The sequence below is a fragment of the Halichoeres trimaculatus genome, unplaced genomic scaffold (genome assembly GCF_033239565.1).
Source record: "Halichoeres trimaculatus isolate MK-OKI-2021-1 unplaced genomic scaffold, fHalTri1.1 fHalTri1_scaffold_3, whole genome shotgun sequence".
Lineage (NCBI taxonomy): Eukaryota > Metazoa > Chordata > Actinopteri > Labriformes > Labridae > Halichoeres > Halichoeres trimaculatus.
The window spans coordinates 40,126,157-40,142,766 of NW_027437181.1; the positions used below are offsets into that span (position 1 = coordinate 40,126,157).

A 16,610-nucleotide genomic window follows, 5' to 3' on the forward strand; every position below is an offset into this window, starting at 1 on the left:
ATCTGTAAGCTTTATGGAAACGTACAAAAATACGGATGAAATTTCATTTATTCATTTATTTGATTAGGACAGTGCACATCAATCAACAATTTCGCTAAACACGTCATTGTAAATATGCCGGAATTAGCACAATAGCTAGATTTCATCCGTTGTCCTAAGGCAGGTGATCAAACGGGAAGAAACAAAGTAAAATAACAACACTTTCCACAAGACACAAGAATAAAAAACACGCAGTTTTAACAAACAAGATTGACACAATGTGTAAACAACAGATAACTCACAATCTATCTAAAAACAATAAAACATCAAGCTTTCAGTAGCTACATCAGCAGTTATGGAGGAGAAAATGAACATTATGTGTGATTACAAGACTGGTTTGTTTTCAACCAATGTTTAACTTTGTTTTTAAATGTTAAATAGTTGTCACTGTCTCTGATCTGTGCTGGTAATCTGTTCCATGACTGTGCTCCTCTTATAGACGCCACCCTCTGGCTAAACTCTGTCCTACGCCTTGGTATAACTGAAATGAACGCAGAGCACAGACAGAGGGCTCCATCTGTATCCAAATCTGTATTAATCGTTAAACGTATATGGGCGTGTAATGGTTATCCCTTTGGCGTTACCTCCAAAACCCCTCATCCTCCTCCTTTTTATTTATTTTTTTTTTTTTCTTTTAGCTTGTTGATCATTTCCTTCATATTGATTTTAATGATACAGTATTTTATAATAATCTTTAATTATGCCATTAAGCACACAAGGTTGTGCCCCCTCAAACTAAATCCCCCAAAATGTATTATATTTAATATATTTTTATTATCTCATGCCTCTCTCCTCCGCTCCACTTCTTCATGTCTTAATGTCTTGCTTGCCCCCTCAAATATAAAATACATCAAGCTGTTTCTCGTGTCATGTTTCTCGCCTCCGCTCAACCTCCCCTTTTCGCTCTGCCCAGTGCATCGGCCTACCGCCGGCTCGCTGTGAGGGATAGCTGTCTGCTATCCCTCGGTAAAGGCAGATGCCGAGAGCCTCATCTGCTGGAGGGGCGCTGCTAGCGGGGCACCAGCAGCGGTTGTTTGAATGCGAAGCAAAGGAACTCGCTCATTAAGTTTTGTGTAGTTACATACTTAATTGCTAATAAGGAGCTGATCGTTATTTAGTTTATAATAGGAGGGGGGTATAGTTGGGACGTGATTAAGATTTCCCCAAAAAAAAGCATCCAAAAAAAATGTTATGCTCCCCCGAAGGATTGGAGAAACATGTATGACCCCCCCTCAACAATAAACAACATTTTTGTATATAATCACACCAGCAGTTAAGAGGGCAATAATGATGACGATTTCCATCAATAAATAGCACTGTATTTGACTTCGCCATTGTTTATATATAAAACCTTACTCTGCCAGGTGGGGTCAGTATTGAGTTCACAAAGCTACTGTGAAACTAAATCTGGAAACGTCTTCAATTTGATTCTGACACTGCAAAATAAAGACATACTGGGAGCTATATTTTTCGTCTTTAAAATAAACAGCTGTGAGTATAAAAGCTGTCATTATCAACTGTCAGGTGTAAGTTTTTTTCTTTCCTACCTTCCCAGCTGTAGAACAGTGTTGTGTTTTAAACCAAATGGACCCATTGCAGCCATTTTGTGTCCTCTTGTAGTATTCCAAAGCGCTCCTTTAAAGAGCCATTCAGCATTTAACAAACCGGTAATAGCTGCAATGTCATATGAGCTACAAAATACAGTTCTGCTCCTCCAAACTTGTTTCTACCGGCTCGTGCCATCTTGTCATACTTTGGTACGACCCACACTGTACTTTACGACCAATCAAATCACCCTGGATTAAACCATTGCATTAAACCAGGGGTACTGGGTGAGAGTGTATGTCCATTGGCCGCTGTTTTCATTCAAGCCTGGTGACGCGAGGATAAACATGCCACTATAAACAATGAAGAAAAGACGTGGAGTTTGGAGAAAGAAACAAAAAAGCATACAAAACTTAACAAATGAAAGTTGCATGACCCCCCTTGAAGCCAAAATAAAAACCTTATGGGATCCCCCATAGCACAAAAAACAGGGAGGCCGACACGTGGTGCGTTCGTGTTTGCATGCCTTTGCGTTGACTATGAAATGACCCTTACGCTGCACTGTATTGATGACGAATGGGAGAGGGTTAGATGTCAGTTATTTATTTCTGAATGTTTTTTTAAAACTGCAATGCAAACTTTTTTTAAAGAGATGTCAGTTTTTTTCTTACTTTTCACAAGTTGAAAACTAATAATATGAATAATATAGTACTAATAATATAAGGGAATTATTAGAATTATCTTCCATTTATCGTTATCGAGGTGAGGTGCTCAATATATCGTGACATTGATTTGAGGCCATATCGCCCAGCCTTAGTCTAACAACAACAACTACAATAAAACAAGTGCCAAGCATTTGAGATGACACTTCTTTACAAGGTACTTGCTCAGTGTACCTGCATCCGAGTGAGTGAATTTGTCAGTTAGGACGCGGTCACACTGGCTTACGCACGATTGCCCCCCTGCAGCGCTGTTCCCCAGCTGGAGAGTACGGCCAGCGGTCACACTACCCCTATATGAACCAGACTTTAGCGGGTATCAGACACGCGCACAGCCCCCCTACGTCATCGTGAAGCATTTGTTTACATGCAGCACTATCTCATCAGAGTCAGCACAATGAGACACAGAGAGCACTGCTACAACTTTAGAGACTTTTGAACTTATATTAAGTTGTTTTCGCCCGACACAGCCCTCTAACACCCCGCTTTTTTAAAAATGATTGTCGAGAGATGCGCTTGCGGTGATTATACATAATGGATCGCACGTGCTGTCCGCGTGCTTTTGCTCGTGCATGAAGTAAACCGTGCCGAAGCCCACCTCTCTGAAGCGTGCCGAAGCACTGAAGGGAATCGTGCTTGAGCACGGTACAGTTGCGGTCACACTGGCCATTCCAAACGTGCTTTAAGGCTGAAGCGTGCTTAGGCACGGCACGGTTGGCCAGTGTGACCGCGTCCTTAGACATGGTAAAAGGTGCTGGAGCACAATGCCCCCTCAACATTTGTGGCTGCCCCCTCATACATGCCTGGGTAGACCCGGCCCTGAAGTCTTTCCAATAGCTTATCATGAAGAGTTTTCATTGTTCTTGTGGTAATAGTCAATCTACATCCATATGTTTCAGTCTTTCCTATGTTTCCTTTGTACTCTGTGTCATAAATTCCACCAGAGCCTGTTTTTTCTCTGAGGTTATTACCATTGTTTATTTGTTTATTTATCTTTTGTTTGCATCTTTTTAAGAATTAGTGAATACTCTTTTCAAGAACAACACTGATCAGAAAGCATCAAAACTGTTTTAAAACCTTATTTGATTTTGTTTTGTTTTGTTTTGACTTTTATTGCTCACTACTAAAAGCAGCAATGACTTGCTCCTGTACCTTTGTCTTGATAAACACATTTGAAACTCCAGTAGAAAAACCTGCTTGTTGATTCATCCTGTGTCTGTGCCTTGTACAGAACAATTGCAACGAGGATGAGGGTCAAAGTCAGGGCTCAAAAAGCTTCAGTGTCATCAGTGAGAACGTAGCATGTGGAAGCACTGGCACCACCTGCTCCAAGACCTTAAAGATCATGGTTGGGGTAAGTGCATCACACTTCTGTTGTCCTCTGCCTCAAACACAGGATCAACTGATTGAACTTTTAACTTTTTTTCACAAACTCTGACTTTGATAACAATCTGTACTCATTTAACCACTTGCTACAAATAAGTCTGTGATTGGTCAAATAATACATTAGTTAGGAAAAAAAGTGCTTAAAGCTGATCAAACTTCAAAATGTTTTATTCTCCTAGTGGAAACCTACAACTCCATTAAAAGCAGAAACTATTTTTCTGCTCATGGTTTCTACAGAACTGCAGTACAGCGATGAGATACAAAATGAAGGTTTCTTTCATGTTGATTCCCGCAGGACAACCAGTTCCTCCTCAAAGATGAACAGCTCCATGTGATTGAAGGCAGCAGGAATGTGTTCCCCCAAAAAGTGCACAGGATGGGTAATTACATGGTGGTGACAATCGTGAGAGGGGTTTTGCTCATGTGGGACATGAAGACCAGTGTTTTCATCAAACTCAGTCCAAAGTTCCAGGTGAGCTGTCAAGTTTGAACGTCATTGACATTGTACAGGACATTGTACAGGACATTGTTATTTTTTCTGCTTAAGCTGTAGGAATGCAGCTGTTAACATCTTTACATGCACATCAGGGCAATTTGGTTTCAATCAATATTTGAATGGAATCTGGTTAGGACAAAGCATAGCCAAGCCTCAGGTAAGTTCCTTACATCAACTTGCTAGATGAAACAGGACAGTTTTTCGTTGCTAGCAACATGGCCCACTGAGCTTTAAGCAGAAACAACATAACCTCTGATCCACAGTTCCAAAAATCCTTAGTCTTGAGCCCCAGTTTAGCTTATTTGGTCTCAGATTTGCCCAATAAGCAGCCTGGACTGCAGCCTTCATTTAAATTTGCAGCAGCCCCCCCATATTTTGATGTCACGCTCTCGCTGTAGCGTACATGCAGACTGAGGAGTCCTGGTGTGTCTGACATGTTGCTTGTTGATCCTTGGCCCTTTTGGTTTCACAGTCAGAGTATTCAAGTACGATTGCCCCCCCAGCACCTGTCCCCCCCTGCTGGCCAATACAGCCCCTGGTCACATTACTCCAACCAGACTGAAGATACACGCATGGCCCACCTATGTCATCGTGAAGCATCTGTTTAAGAAAAGCACGGTCTCATCAGAGTCAGCACAATGATGACCACAGAGAACACAACTACAGTTTTAGTTACTTGTTGGCTTATGTCAAGTCGATTTGGTCTAACACAGCCCTCTATCCCCCAATTCACACATAAAGCGTGTGCCCGGTTTTGAGGTGCGCGCCAATTCACACTGGATGCATCTCTGGAGCACTGCGCAGTGCAGCGCTGGACAGCGCCCAAAGCAGCTAGATACCCAAAATCACAAGATCACAGGAGAACCACATGTTCCTGCAGGAATCCCACCCATGACAACATACTTTCATGGTAATTAATCAGTGTGTTAAGCTCATCTGGTCCTCCCCAAACTTCAGCAACTTCAGCCCACGCCTTCTCCTTTCTGTTGGTGTCCGCATAGAAAGGATGTGTTGTGTCGAATAGAATTGTGAAGTTTTTTACCTCAAAGATGAACTTTTTCTCCTCCAAAAGGTCAGATTTCCTCTGAGTCTGACCTGCTGATGACCTCTGGGCATGTGTCAGTGACGTAGTTTTGATAAGAGTTACGATCGGGAGCCAGAACATGGAGTTTTATTTTAAAATGAATGGATGCTCTGATCACTTTTGTGTCTGATTTCCTGTTTGGTACGTTCTCCTCTGCAAATATTGACGTGTTTCTGCAGCACACTCCAGCAAATATAGTTTGCAGCGAAACACCTGCGCTCAACTTTCTGGAGAATCTGTCCCCTTGGCCACAATTTTTGCCCCAACTCGACATATATGGTTTCAAAATGTAGGTAGTCTGTCCTGCTTCTGGCAAAGTGGTTTTACAGCTAAAAGAAGGAGCACTTAATCACAAAATGGCCAACTGTCAGGAAAAGTAAAAAAAAAAAAAAATCACCTCATGTACTTCAATGTTAATTCCTGAGGGTTTTTCTCAGAGATCAGTGGAAGATCACTCATTTGTCTCTTGCTGTCATGGCCACATTTCCATGTCCACAGACATGAAACTAACATGAACAGCTTTCTCAGGGTCTCAGGACTCTCACGGTCTATTTATTTTTCTGACCGCATCTACCATTTAATAGAAGGCAGTTTGACACCATAATTTCATCCTTAAGGTCTTGGGAATTAACAGACTCCACCAGCACAGTGATGGCATTTTGTAAACAATGATCACCATGACAACATCTGGATTCAGATGAGCCTCAGCTGATAGGTTTACATGATTAAACTCACACACAGGACACAAAGTATCACACTTAAACAGCATTTTAGAGATCAGACCTCAATTTTCCCGGCGTCACCTCATTATTTTCAAAGATTTTTCTCCAATTTTAAATTCATTCCTTTGATTCTTGAATTAATTTAGCCATCCAAACGTTTAATCCATTCCATTGATTCATGTATTTTTTTTTGTTTCCCTTTATCCAGAAGTTCATGACAGGCTCCTTCAGCATTCAGCATTTCAGGGCAAGCTTTTCAGGACTTCATTCAACCATTTTCAGAAAAATCTTCAGTCATTCATCTCCAGCATTCAGCATTCTGCATTCACAGTGCAATTTATTCAAAAAATTGCTATTTGTAGTTTTGGTTTGCACTTCTCAGCCACCATAGGGCACAGTACGGATGGCCAGTGTAATAGCACCCTTACATTACTAAGAAATAGGAAACTAGCAAAAGTCAATTCCTCAAAAATTTGCCCATCTGGCAAGAGTAACAGGTAATGAAGAGGATGTGTGTTATTTCTGTGTATTAATTTGAGGTTTTTGTACTTTTCTTGGGCGTCCGTTCTATTTCCTTCTTTCTTTTTTTTTTACTTCTTACTTTTGTCTTTAACCACCTGCATTTTATAGTTGTATCTTCATATATTCTATAACTTTAGCTTCATTCAAAATAAAAGACGTGTTTGTTACTGGACTATGCATTCATCAGAAGGGCATTATCTTTTTTTCCACTTGTGTAACTCCACACTGTTATACACACAATATTCATTTTAATCCCAGGTCCAGCAGTCACATAATAAAGTGTCCTTGGGAAAATGACTGAACCCCCAAATTGCTCCTACTTGTTCAGCGGTGTGTGTATTCGTATGAATGAGATTGGTTGACATGAATAGCCACGTACTGTGGCAGTCTGTGCCATCAGTGTGTGGGTGAGTGAATGAGACTAGTGGTGGGCTTTGGGTGGTCAGAAAGACCAGAAAAGACCAGTACATGTACAAGCAGTGCTCATGCCATCTGTGGGACCTGTAATTTCTGTTACATCCCTCATTTTGTAATCAGCTGCTCTCAGAAAAAAATGTGCGCCTTATTGCTAAATGTTCATTCTCCACTGTCTTAGGGCAAAGTCTGTGGTCTATGTGGAACCTATGACGACAACAGTAAGAACGACTTCACCACACCCTCCCTGGGGACAGTCACTGATGTGCTACAATTTGGTAATAGTTGGAAGGTTTCATCCACTTGCCCAAATGCCAAACCGATCCCTGACCCCTGTGCCACCAACGGCTACAGGGCAGCCTGGTCAAATAAACAATGTAGCATCATCATCAGTGCCACCTTCGATACATGCCATTCACAGGTAACTATGGTGATAACAAGCACAGACCCTCACCCCCTGAAGTCATGTCCTGAAGTGACCACACAAAACAAAGTTACTGTGATCCAGTACCTTTAAAAAATGCTAATAGTCCACTTGTCTATGTTCTAGGTTGATCCTGGTCCTTACTTTGATTCTTGTGTAAGAGACACTTGTGCTTGTGACACTGGTGGGGACTGCGAGTGTTTCTGCACTGCTGTGGCTGCTTATGCCAAAGCTTGTAATGAAGCTGGGGTCTGCGTGAGATGGAGAAGTCCAAAAATGTGCCGTGAGTTTGATTGTTGTTCTTATATTGTCTGTTCAGGAATGAAATTTTCAATCGAAGAGTAATAATGGGCTTTACTTATTTCTGCTGTCTTATAAAACAGTAAGGGCTCTAATTTCGTGGTGCAGCGCAGGGGGCGCAAGCCTGGTGCACCCTGCGCAGTGCTAATTTCGTGCAGCGCACCGCCTTGCGCTGCCGATCTGACAATGGTTGACCGTCTGCGCAGAGATGGGTGTGACTGCGCGCCAGGGGGAGTTGACGGCGCACCAGGGGGAGGTGTCCTCAGATTCATGTTGGCGCAGTGACAATTTCGTGCCAAAAAAGTGCGCTGAAAGCTCGCCAGCTCCAACCTGGTCTATCCTCGGCACAAAGCAGAGCGCACCCCACGCAGCTGTAATTTGGTGACAGGCGCACATGTGCACACACGTCATCAAAGCCTCAGAGGCAGATTTCCAGAGTGTCAGGCACATTTTAATGCAATCAACAATTTTACAATTAAACAATAACAGCCTTAAAATCTGATACTGAGTATATATCTGGTTCTCTTATTTCATTCAATTCAAAGAAAAGAGGGAGAGAAAAGACGAAGAAAAAAGAGACAAAATAAATGTTTGTCACTCAGGATTTACCCGTGATTTCCCATATTTCTCTGTTTTATGGTGCGGCCACACCAAACGCGAATTTGCGGCGCGATTACATACATAGTCTATGCAAAGACGCGTTTAGCCGCCAATTCGCCTCTGGCGGCGAGTTTGGAGTGTTCACGCGTTTGGGCGGTAGACGCGAATTCGCTCGAGTTCAAAATATTCCCCCACGACGTCATTGTTTTGACAACGTTGGGGGGCAACTGCCGCCTGCTCCGGCTCCAACTCCGCCGGAGGATGGAGGAGAAAACAATCTGTGCGGTGTGTCATCATCCAGAGTTATACGATACGACGTGTGTACTCTACAGAGACCGGAAAAACAGGAGCAGGCTTGGTTGAAAGTCTCTGAGGAGACAGGTTTTGAATGTAAGTTCTGAAAACATTAGTTCCCAGCTGGATCTGCCTGTACGGGCTATCACTGAGTCCGACTGTGTTTTCCTCAGCGGAGTTTTAATCCTGATAGAGAGGAGGAAAGAGTGCGGGCAGGGGCAGAGCCAGGGAAAAGATGGAAGCTCTCTGTGCTCCTCTCTTTCCTCCACCCCTTCATTATCCCCAGGGAGACCTCCGGGAACATAGGTCGGGGGTTTGGGTGGTCGGGGGTACGGGGGGTCGGAGATTCGGGGGATCGGGGATGAGATCGCAGGGAACAGCCAAGCAGGGCTGGTGGATTACCAGGGAGAGGCAGCAGGCATTGATTGTGATCTCCAAAGCTTTCACACACTCTCCTGTCATGCTTTGGAAACCACAGCTCATTGTTTTTCAGATGCTCTTTTGGACTTTCGGTCTTTAAATGAACAAGCTCTCTACTCCGCATGCACAGTACCGCGCATTCGCATGTTCGCGCCTCAGCTTGTCAAAATAGTCCAGCGGCGAGACTCAGGCGTTCACGCGGCGCGTGACAGGCCATTCGCGCGAGTAAATTTGCGTGTTTGTGTTTGGTGTGGCCGCGGCATTAGTCTTTATTTTTAACGTGATCTAAAAAGATGGAGTACATTATTGTAAGGAGGATGAGGCGACAACACCAGGAGAGTATACAGTATATCACCAAAGGTTCTGCTATTTGGCGATGACAAACCAGGAGTGCAGGTGGATCAAAAGTATTCTGAATGGATAAGCCAGCTGTGTAACTGTCTCTTCATTTTGTTCTCCTATTAATGACAAAGGAACAGATTAAATCTGTCCCGGGAACTGGCCCACACGTTGACGCGCTTCGTGTCCTCCGATGCGCCCCGCTGTCCATTGACCTGCTGCAGGGACAGCGGCTCTGACCGTCTCCGATACCAACACTGTTTCCGCAGTGCTGGGGATCAGCCAGACCAATCAGATGCTGCGCCTCAGCCGCAGGGCATTTGAAGGCGAGGAGAGGTTTGATTGATGAAGACAGCTCGCTGCTGTGTTAAACCCACCCAAGGCTTTTCTCCTCCCTCTCTGCCATTTGCGCGGAGGGGGGCATGGAAGCGCAGCTCTCTTGGCACTGCAGGAAACTTGCAAAGTGCGCAGGTCACGCCCTGTCCGCGCGGCAAAGGCCGGCGCAGGGCAGGTGCCCCGGGCTTGTGCCTGGTCTACGAAATTAGAGCCCTAAGTGTTAAAATTCATGGATAATAGAAAGCAGCAGTAACTCTGTTTTAGCACTAAATGCATCGTTTTGATGAAAGAGCAGGCACATTCTGGGGGATTAACCGTTAAAGAAACAGAAACATTTTTATTATCACAAGTCTGGGGTAATTCAGGGCAGCAGAGGCTAACACCTCACACTGGCTGCTGGTCTAACAGATTTGTTAAGCACTGTACATGCACACACAAACACACACATACACACGCGCGCACACACACACAGATAAGAGTGTTGACTACCTCTAACCTTTGCAGCTATATTTTGTGACTACTACAACCTTCATGATGAATGTGAATGGCACTACAAACCTTGTGGTGCTCCCTGCATGAAGACATGTAGGAACCCATCAGGACAATGCTCCAAACTCATCCCGGCCTTGGAGGGTACGTTCAGCCGATTTCTGGGGTACTTTGTTTCCAACCAAAAACAAAATGCTGAGTTTCATTGCTGAAAAGATGGTCCACCTTAGCTTTTAACAACCTGGAACTTTCAGAAATTGTATGTGAAATATGTGTAGATACACTATGGACAACTTGAATGTCTGTGTGTGTGGAAAAGAGACAAACTGTTAAGCACTGTGAATACAGATCTATTCCTTATAAGAATTTAAAGATCCACTTTTGTTTTTAGGCTGCTACCCCCATTGTCCTCCTACCGATCCCTACTTTGATGAAGACTCCATGAAGTGTGTTCCATTGGTGAAATGTGGCTGCTTTGATGACTTGGGCAACCATTACAGGCTTGGAGAGGTGATTCCATCAAGAAACTGTCATTTTTGGTAAGTATCAATCATAGAATATAGTTAATATATATAAGGTCAAACAATAAAACTGTCCAGCATCATGAAGTGCATTGATTCAAACTCTTTCTTTCTCAGTGAGTTCCCCATGCTTCATCATTTTGAACAGGAGAGAGAAATTCCAAGCTGAATTTTTGATTTCCTAAACTTTAACCAGGAACACTTCCATGTTAAAAATCAAAAAAACTGTCAGTCATAATCATTAAAATTCAAAGTCTTTAAATGTTTCACACTGTGGGCACTGAATAATGTAATAAATGGTCAAAATAACATTTGTAGATCAAAAAGCAACCCTCAAGCATTGTGTTTGTCCTAATGAATATTTCACTTCTTTTTTTTTATCAAAGTAATTGTACGATCTCTGGAATATACTGCGAATACAATCCTTATTGTAAGTACAATCAACACTGTAAGTTTAAGTGTTAAATAACAAATGATGACTAAATCTATCTATCTATCTATCTATCTATCTATCTATCTATCTATCTATCTATCTATCTATCTATCTATCTATCTATCTATCTATCCTCACACACGTACACACTCACTGCATTATATAATACGCATTTCCATTAATGAAAATTGCAAAAACAGTCAAAGTTTCTCTTTATCCCCAGACTGCGCATGCTTTATATATGGAAAACGCTACAAATATCAGGAAGTAATCTACGATACTGATGATGGCATGGGAACATGTATAAAAGCTGTGTGTGGGGTCAATAATACGATAGAAAGGACCATGTATCCGTGTGAAACGACTACAACTGCTGGCCCAACATCAACCCCCTTTACATTTAGCACAGCTGAAACCACAACCTCAGGTATGGTATTCTACTCAACTTGACCAGGGGGGTATTCCATGAAGCTGGCTTAGCTCAAAGCCTGGCTTATTTGGGTTAGCCTCGCTAACTTTAGCGAGAGTTGGGTTCCACAAACGAGGCTTCGGGCTAGCGTGGCTTGGTAACCATGGTAAATTAGCCAGTGCGACGAGCCTGGTCCCGGTCAGGCTATACGTCAGGCTTACCTTAGCTGCGTCTCAGAGAAGGTCTGACAGGCTTCTAAAAGACGCCTTGTGAACTGCAGGTGTCACATTAAATGAATCTTTAACTGTAATAGATGATGTTCTTGTTCAGAAACATAAACTGAGACCTTTTGGTAACTTTCCTGACACCAGCTTAAAACCCAAAAAGTCAGAAGGATCATGAGGATCCGCTTTCACGGTCCGTATTCATACTGAAAATCAAGATCAAGCAAGCTTTTGTCCTTCAGCTCCACAGGTGGTTTCCGTCCTCCCTGAGCTCGCTTTAGGACACCTGCGTGATCCTTTGACAGGTGAACCGCCCCAGTTATACTAGACTGGAATAACTGTGGGTCAAGACATGTCAGATACTAGACTGTCTGTCCCTGATGCAGGAAAGTCAGTGGCTGAGTGGTTAGAGTGCAGGACACAGATGCTCAGCGATCCCTGTTTTCCTTTTGGCGTGGGTTTGATCCCACCAGTGGTCACTATTTGAAAATATCTGATTTTGTTTCTTCTGTCTCCCTCAAAGTACAGTCAACATATAACAGAATAAAGGCACAAATTGTCTTATGATATAAAAGGTGACAACAGCCACAATTTTCCATAGAAATACCCTCCTTTACCAGCGGTCCATTCTGATCATGATGATAGTGCAAAGGTGATTCCACATAGTGACATAACTTTGTGTCTTCCTCCTTATTTAAATATAGAGCACTGTATCACTATCATTTCTAACAAGAAATGACATCTCATTCATACATGTTTTTTTCTGCTGTTTTAGTCAGTGTTTAACGAAACATCACCACATGAAGTTTATATATTTGAACGGCTTTAATTTAATCAAGATCAATCTCCTCTGGGCCACAGCAGTGTGAGGAGCTTTAGGGTGAGAGGAAAAAAAAGGGTCATCAAACTCAGCAGAAACAGTCAGTGTTGATTTGACACATAAGCATGATATTCTTGAACCAGCAGCGTCTCTGGCTTTAATTATTGCCTCCCTGTTACCCTTTTATGTGAATTTCACTTTGTAGTCATCATACGACTCCATGAGGAGTTTTTTCTCCGCTGAGGGAAGCGTCTCCGCTCTCGGTTTTGACATGATTTGGTTATTTCGACAATCGACATGTCGGGGCTTTTCATCTACCGCAGACACACGCTTATCCGCAGCTTGGATCAGCCTGGCTTGAATGAGCGTCTCTGAAAATCAGCTGAGCCTCGTTAGTGGAACGAGTTGCAGCTAAGATTAAAGTGGCAGCTTATTCAAGCCACACTTACCGGCGATAGCCCAGCCTATTTTAGCCGGTTTCGTGGAATACCCCCCCAGTTGTCCATTTGTTCTTGTTTTTGTTTTTTTTGTTTGTTTGTTTTGTTTTTCTTTTTTTGTTCTTTCTGTTGTAGAGAAATAAGAAGAAGGGTTCTACTAACTTTATATTTCCCCATGATTGCTCTATTTAACATGATAATCTACCTATCAACAACAATCAACAACAGCAGAGAGCACCACCTTGCCGACTCCAACAACTACACCGACAACATCAACTGAAACTGAAACCACAAGTGAGGAGACAGAGGAAACAACAACTGAAACCACAACTGAAAGCACCACCTCACCTACGCCTACAACAACTACTACTACTTCTACTACTACTACTGGACCCACTCCAACCCCACCTACGCCAACAACAACAATAACAACTTCGTCAACTGAAAGCACCACCTCACCTACTCCTACAACAACAACAACAACTACTGGCTCCACTCCAACCCCGCCAACACCAACAACAGTAACAACAACTTCATCAACTGAAACCACAACTGAAAGCACAACTTCACCGACTCCTACACCAACAACAACAACTACTGGTTCCACTCCAACCCCACCAACCCCAACAACAACAATAACAACAACTTCATCAACTGAAAGCACAACTTCACTGTCTCCTACCACAATAACAACTACTGGCTCCACTCCTAACACAACAACAACAACTACTGGTTCCACACCAACCCCACCAACATCATCAATAACAACTTCAGCAACTAAAAGTACCACTTTATCTGTTACATCCACAACAAGTGGGCCTACAACAAGCCCCACAACAACGACTGAAAGTACTACCTCAACACTTCCCACAACAACTGAAAGTACAACTACAACACTATCAACATCAACTGAAACTGAAACAACGACAGAGGAAACAACAACAGAAGAAACAACAACAGAAGAGACAACAACTGAAGAAACAACAACTGAAGAGACAACAACTGAGGAAACAACAACATCTTCAACAACAACAACAAAAGGTACAACCACTTCAACAACTTTGCCAACTTCAACCACTGGTACAACCTCAATCTCTTCTTCAACAACATCAACTGAAAGTACAACATCACCTCCCACCTCAACATCTACTGAAACAACTTCAACGACTGGTGGAGGTACAACCACATCAACAGAGACAACAAATTCAACCACTCTATCCACCACAACAACTAAAACAACTACAGGCCCAACAACAACAACAACTGAAAGTACCACCTCACCTATTACGACAACAACTGAGAGCACATCCTCACCATCAACAACGACTTCAGGGGGACCAACTACAACAACAACTAGGGGTACAACTACAACAATATCAACATCAACTGAAACGGAAACAGAAACAACATCAGAGGAAACAACAACAGAGGAATCAACAACAGAGACAACAACAGAAATAACAACTGTATCAACTTCATTCACTACATCAACAACATCAACTGAAACAACCACATCCTCTACTCCATTAACCACAACTTCAACGAGTCCAACATCCACATCAACAGAAACTACATCAACCACAACATCAACAACAACTCCAACATCCACATCAACAGAAACTTCATCAACCACACCTTCAAGAACAACTTCAACAACACATCCAACATCCACAACAACTGAAACCACCACATCCTCTACTCCATCAACGACAACTTCAACAACTCCAACATCCACATCAACAGAAACTACATCAACCACAACTTCAACAACAACTCCAACATCCACATCAACAGAAACTTCAACATCAACCACAACTTCTACAACAACTTCAACAACACCTCCAACATCCACATCAACAGAAACCACCACATCCTCTACTCCATCAACAACAACTTCAACAACAACTCCAACATCCACATCAACAGAAACTACATCAACACCAACTTCAACAACAACTTCAACAACACCTCCAACATCCACATCAACAGAAACTTCAACATCAACCACAACTTCAACAACAACTTCAACATCCACATCAACAGAAACTTCAACAGCAACCACAACTTCAACAACAACTTCAACAAGACCTCCAACATCCACATCAACAGAAACTTCAACATCAACCACAACTTCTACAACAACTTCAACAACACCTCCAACATCCACAACAACTGAAACATCCACTCCATCAACTACAACTTCAACGACAACTCCAACATCCACATCAACAGAAACTACATCAACCACAACTTCAACAACAACTTCAATAACACCTCCAACATCAACAACAACTGAAACATCCACTCCATCAACTACAACTTCAACAACACCTCCAACATCCACATCAACAGAAACTTCAACATCAACCACAACTTCTACAACAACTTCAACTACACCTCCACCATCCACATCAACAGAAACTACATCAACCACAACTTCAACAACAACTTCAACAACACCTCCAACATCCACATCAACAGAAACTTCAACATCAACCACAACTTCTACAACAACTTCAACAACACCTCCAACATCCACAACAACTGAAACATCCACTCCATCAACTACAACTTCAACGACAACTCCAACATCCACATCAACAGAAACTACATCAACCACAACTTCTACAACAACTTCAACAACACCTCCAACATCCACAACAACTGAAACATCCACTCCATCAACTACAACTTCAACAACAACTCCAACATCCACAACAACTGAAACTTCAACATCAACCACAACTTCCACAACAACTCCAACATCCACATCAACAGAAACTACATCATCCACAACTTCAACAACAACTTCAACAACACCTCCAACATCCACAACAACTGAAACTTCAACATCAACCATAACTTCAACAACAACTCCAACATCCACATCAACAGAAACTACATCATCCACAACTTCAACAACAACTTCAACAACACCTCCAACATCCACATCAACAGAAACTTCAACATCAACCACAACTTCTACAACAACTTCAACAACTCCAACATCCACATCAAAAGAAACTACATCAACTACAACTTCAACAACATCAACAACACATCCAACATCCACATCAACAGAAACCACTAAATCCTCTACTCCATCAACAAAAACTTCAACAACAACTCCAACATCCACATCAACAGAAACTACATCAATCACAACTTCAACAACAACTTCAACAACACCTCCAACATCCACAACAACTCCAACATCCACTCCATCAACAACAACTTCAACAACAACTCCAACATCCACATCAACAGAAACTTCAACATCAACCACAACTTCAACAACTACAACAACACCTCAAACATCCACAACAACTGAAACCACCACATCCTATACTCCATCAACAACAACTTCAACAACAACTCCAACATCCACATCAACAGAAACTACATCAACCACAACTTCAACAACAACTTCAACAACACCTCCAACATCCACAACAACTGAAACTACATCAACCACAACTTCAACAACAACTTCAACAACACCTCCAACATCCACAACAACTGAAACATCCACTCCATCAACTACAACTTCAACAACAACTCCAACATCCACATCAACAGAAACTACATCAACCACAACTTCAACAACCTCAACAACACATCCAACATCCACAACAAC

General features: G+C 42.4%; 1 protein-coding gene across 1 annotated transcript in view; it reads left to right on the forward strand.

Moving 5' to 3' along the window:
• The window catches only part of LOC141787385 (mucin-5B-like), an 88,406-nt gene that overhangs the window by 27,283 nt on the left and 44,513 nt on the right, over window positions 1–16,610 (forward strand). Inside the window, exons 21-30 of the mRNA XM_074665676.1 lie at window positions 3,535–3,657; window positions 3,985–4,161; window positions 7,109–7,348; window positions 7,478–7,634; window positions 10,145–10,273; window positions 10,521–10,668; window positions 11,037–11,080; window positions 11,307–11,510; window positions 13,967–14,053; window positions 14,277–14,332. Of these exons, the coding sequence (XP_074521777.1) occupies window positions 3,535–3,657; window positions 3,985–4,161; window positions 7,109–7,348; window positions 7,478–7,634; window positions 10,145–10,273; window positions 10,521–10,668; window positions 11,037–11,080; window positions 11,307–11,510; window positions 13,967–14,053; window positions 14,277–14,332 (1,365 nt within the window). The remainder of the gene's footprint in view (window positions 1–3,534; window positions 3,658–3,984; window positions 4,162–7,108; window positions 7,349–7,477; window positions 7,635–10,144; window positions 10,274–10,520; window positions 10,669–11,036; window positions 11,081–11,306; window positions 11,511–13,966; window positions 14,054–14,276; window positions 14,333–16,610) is intronic.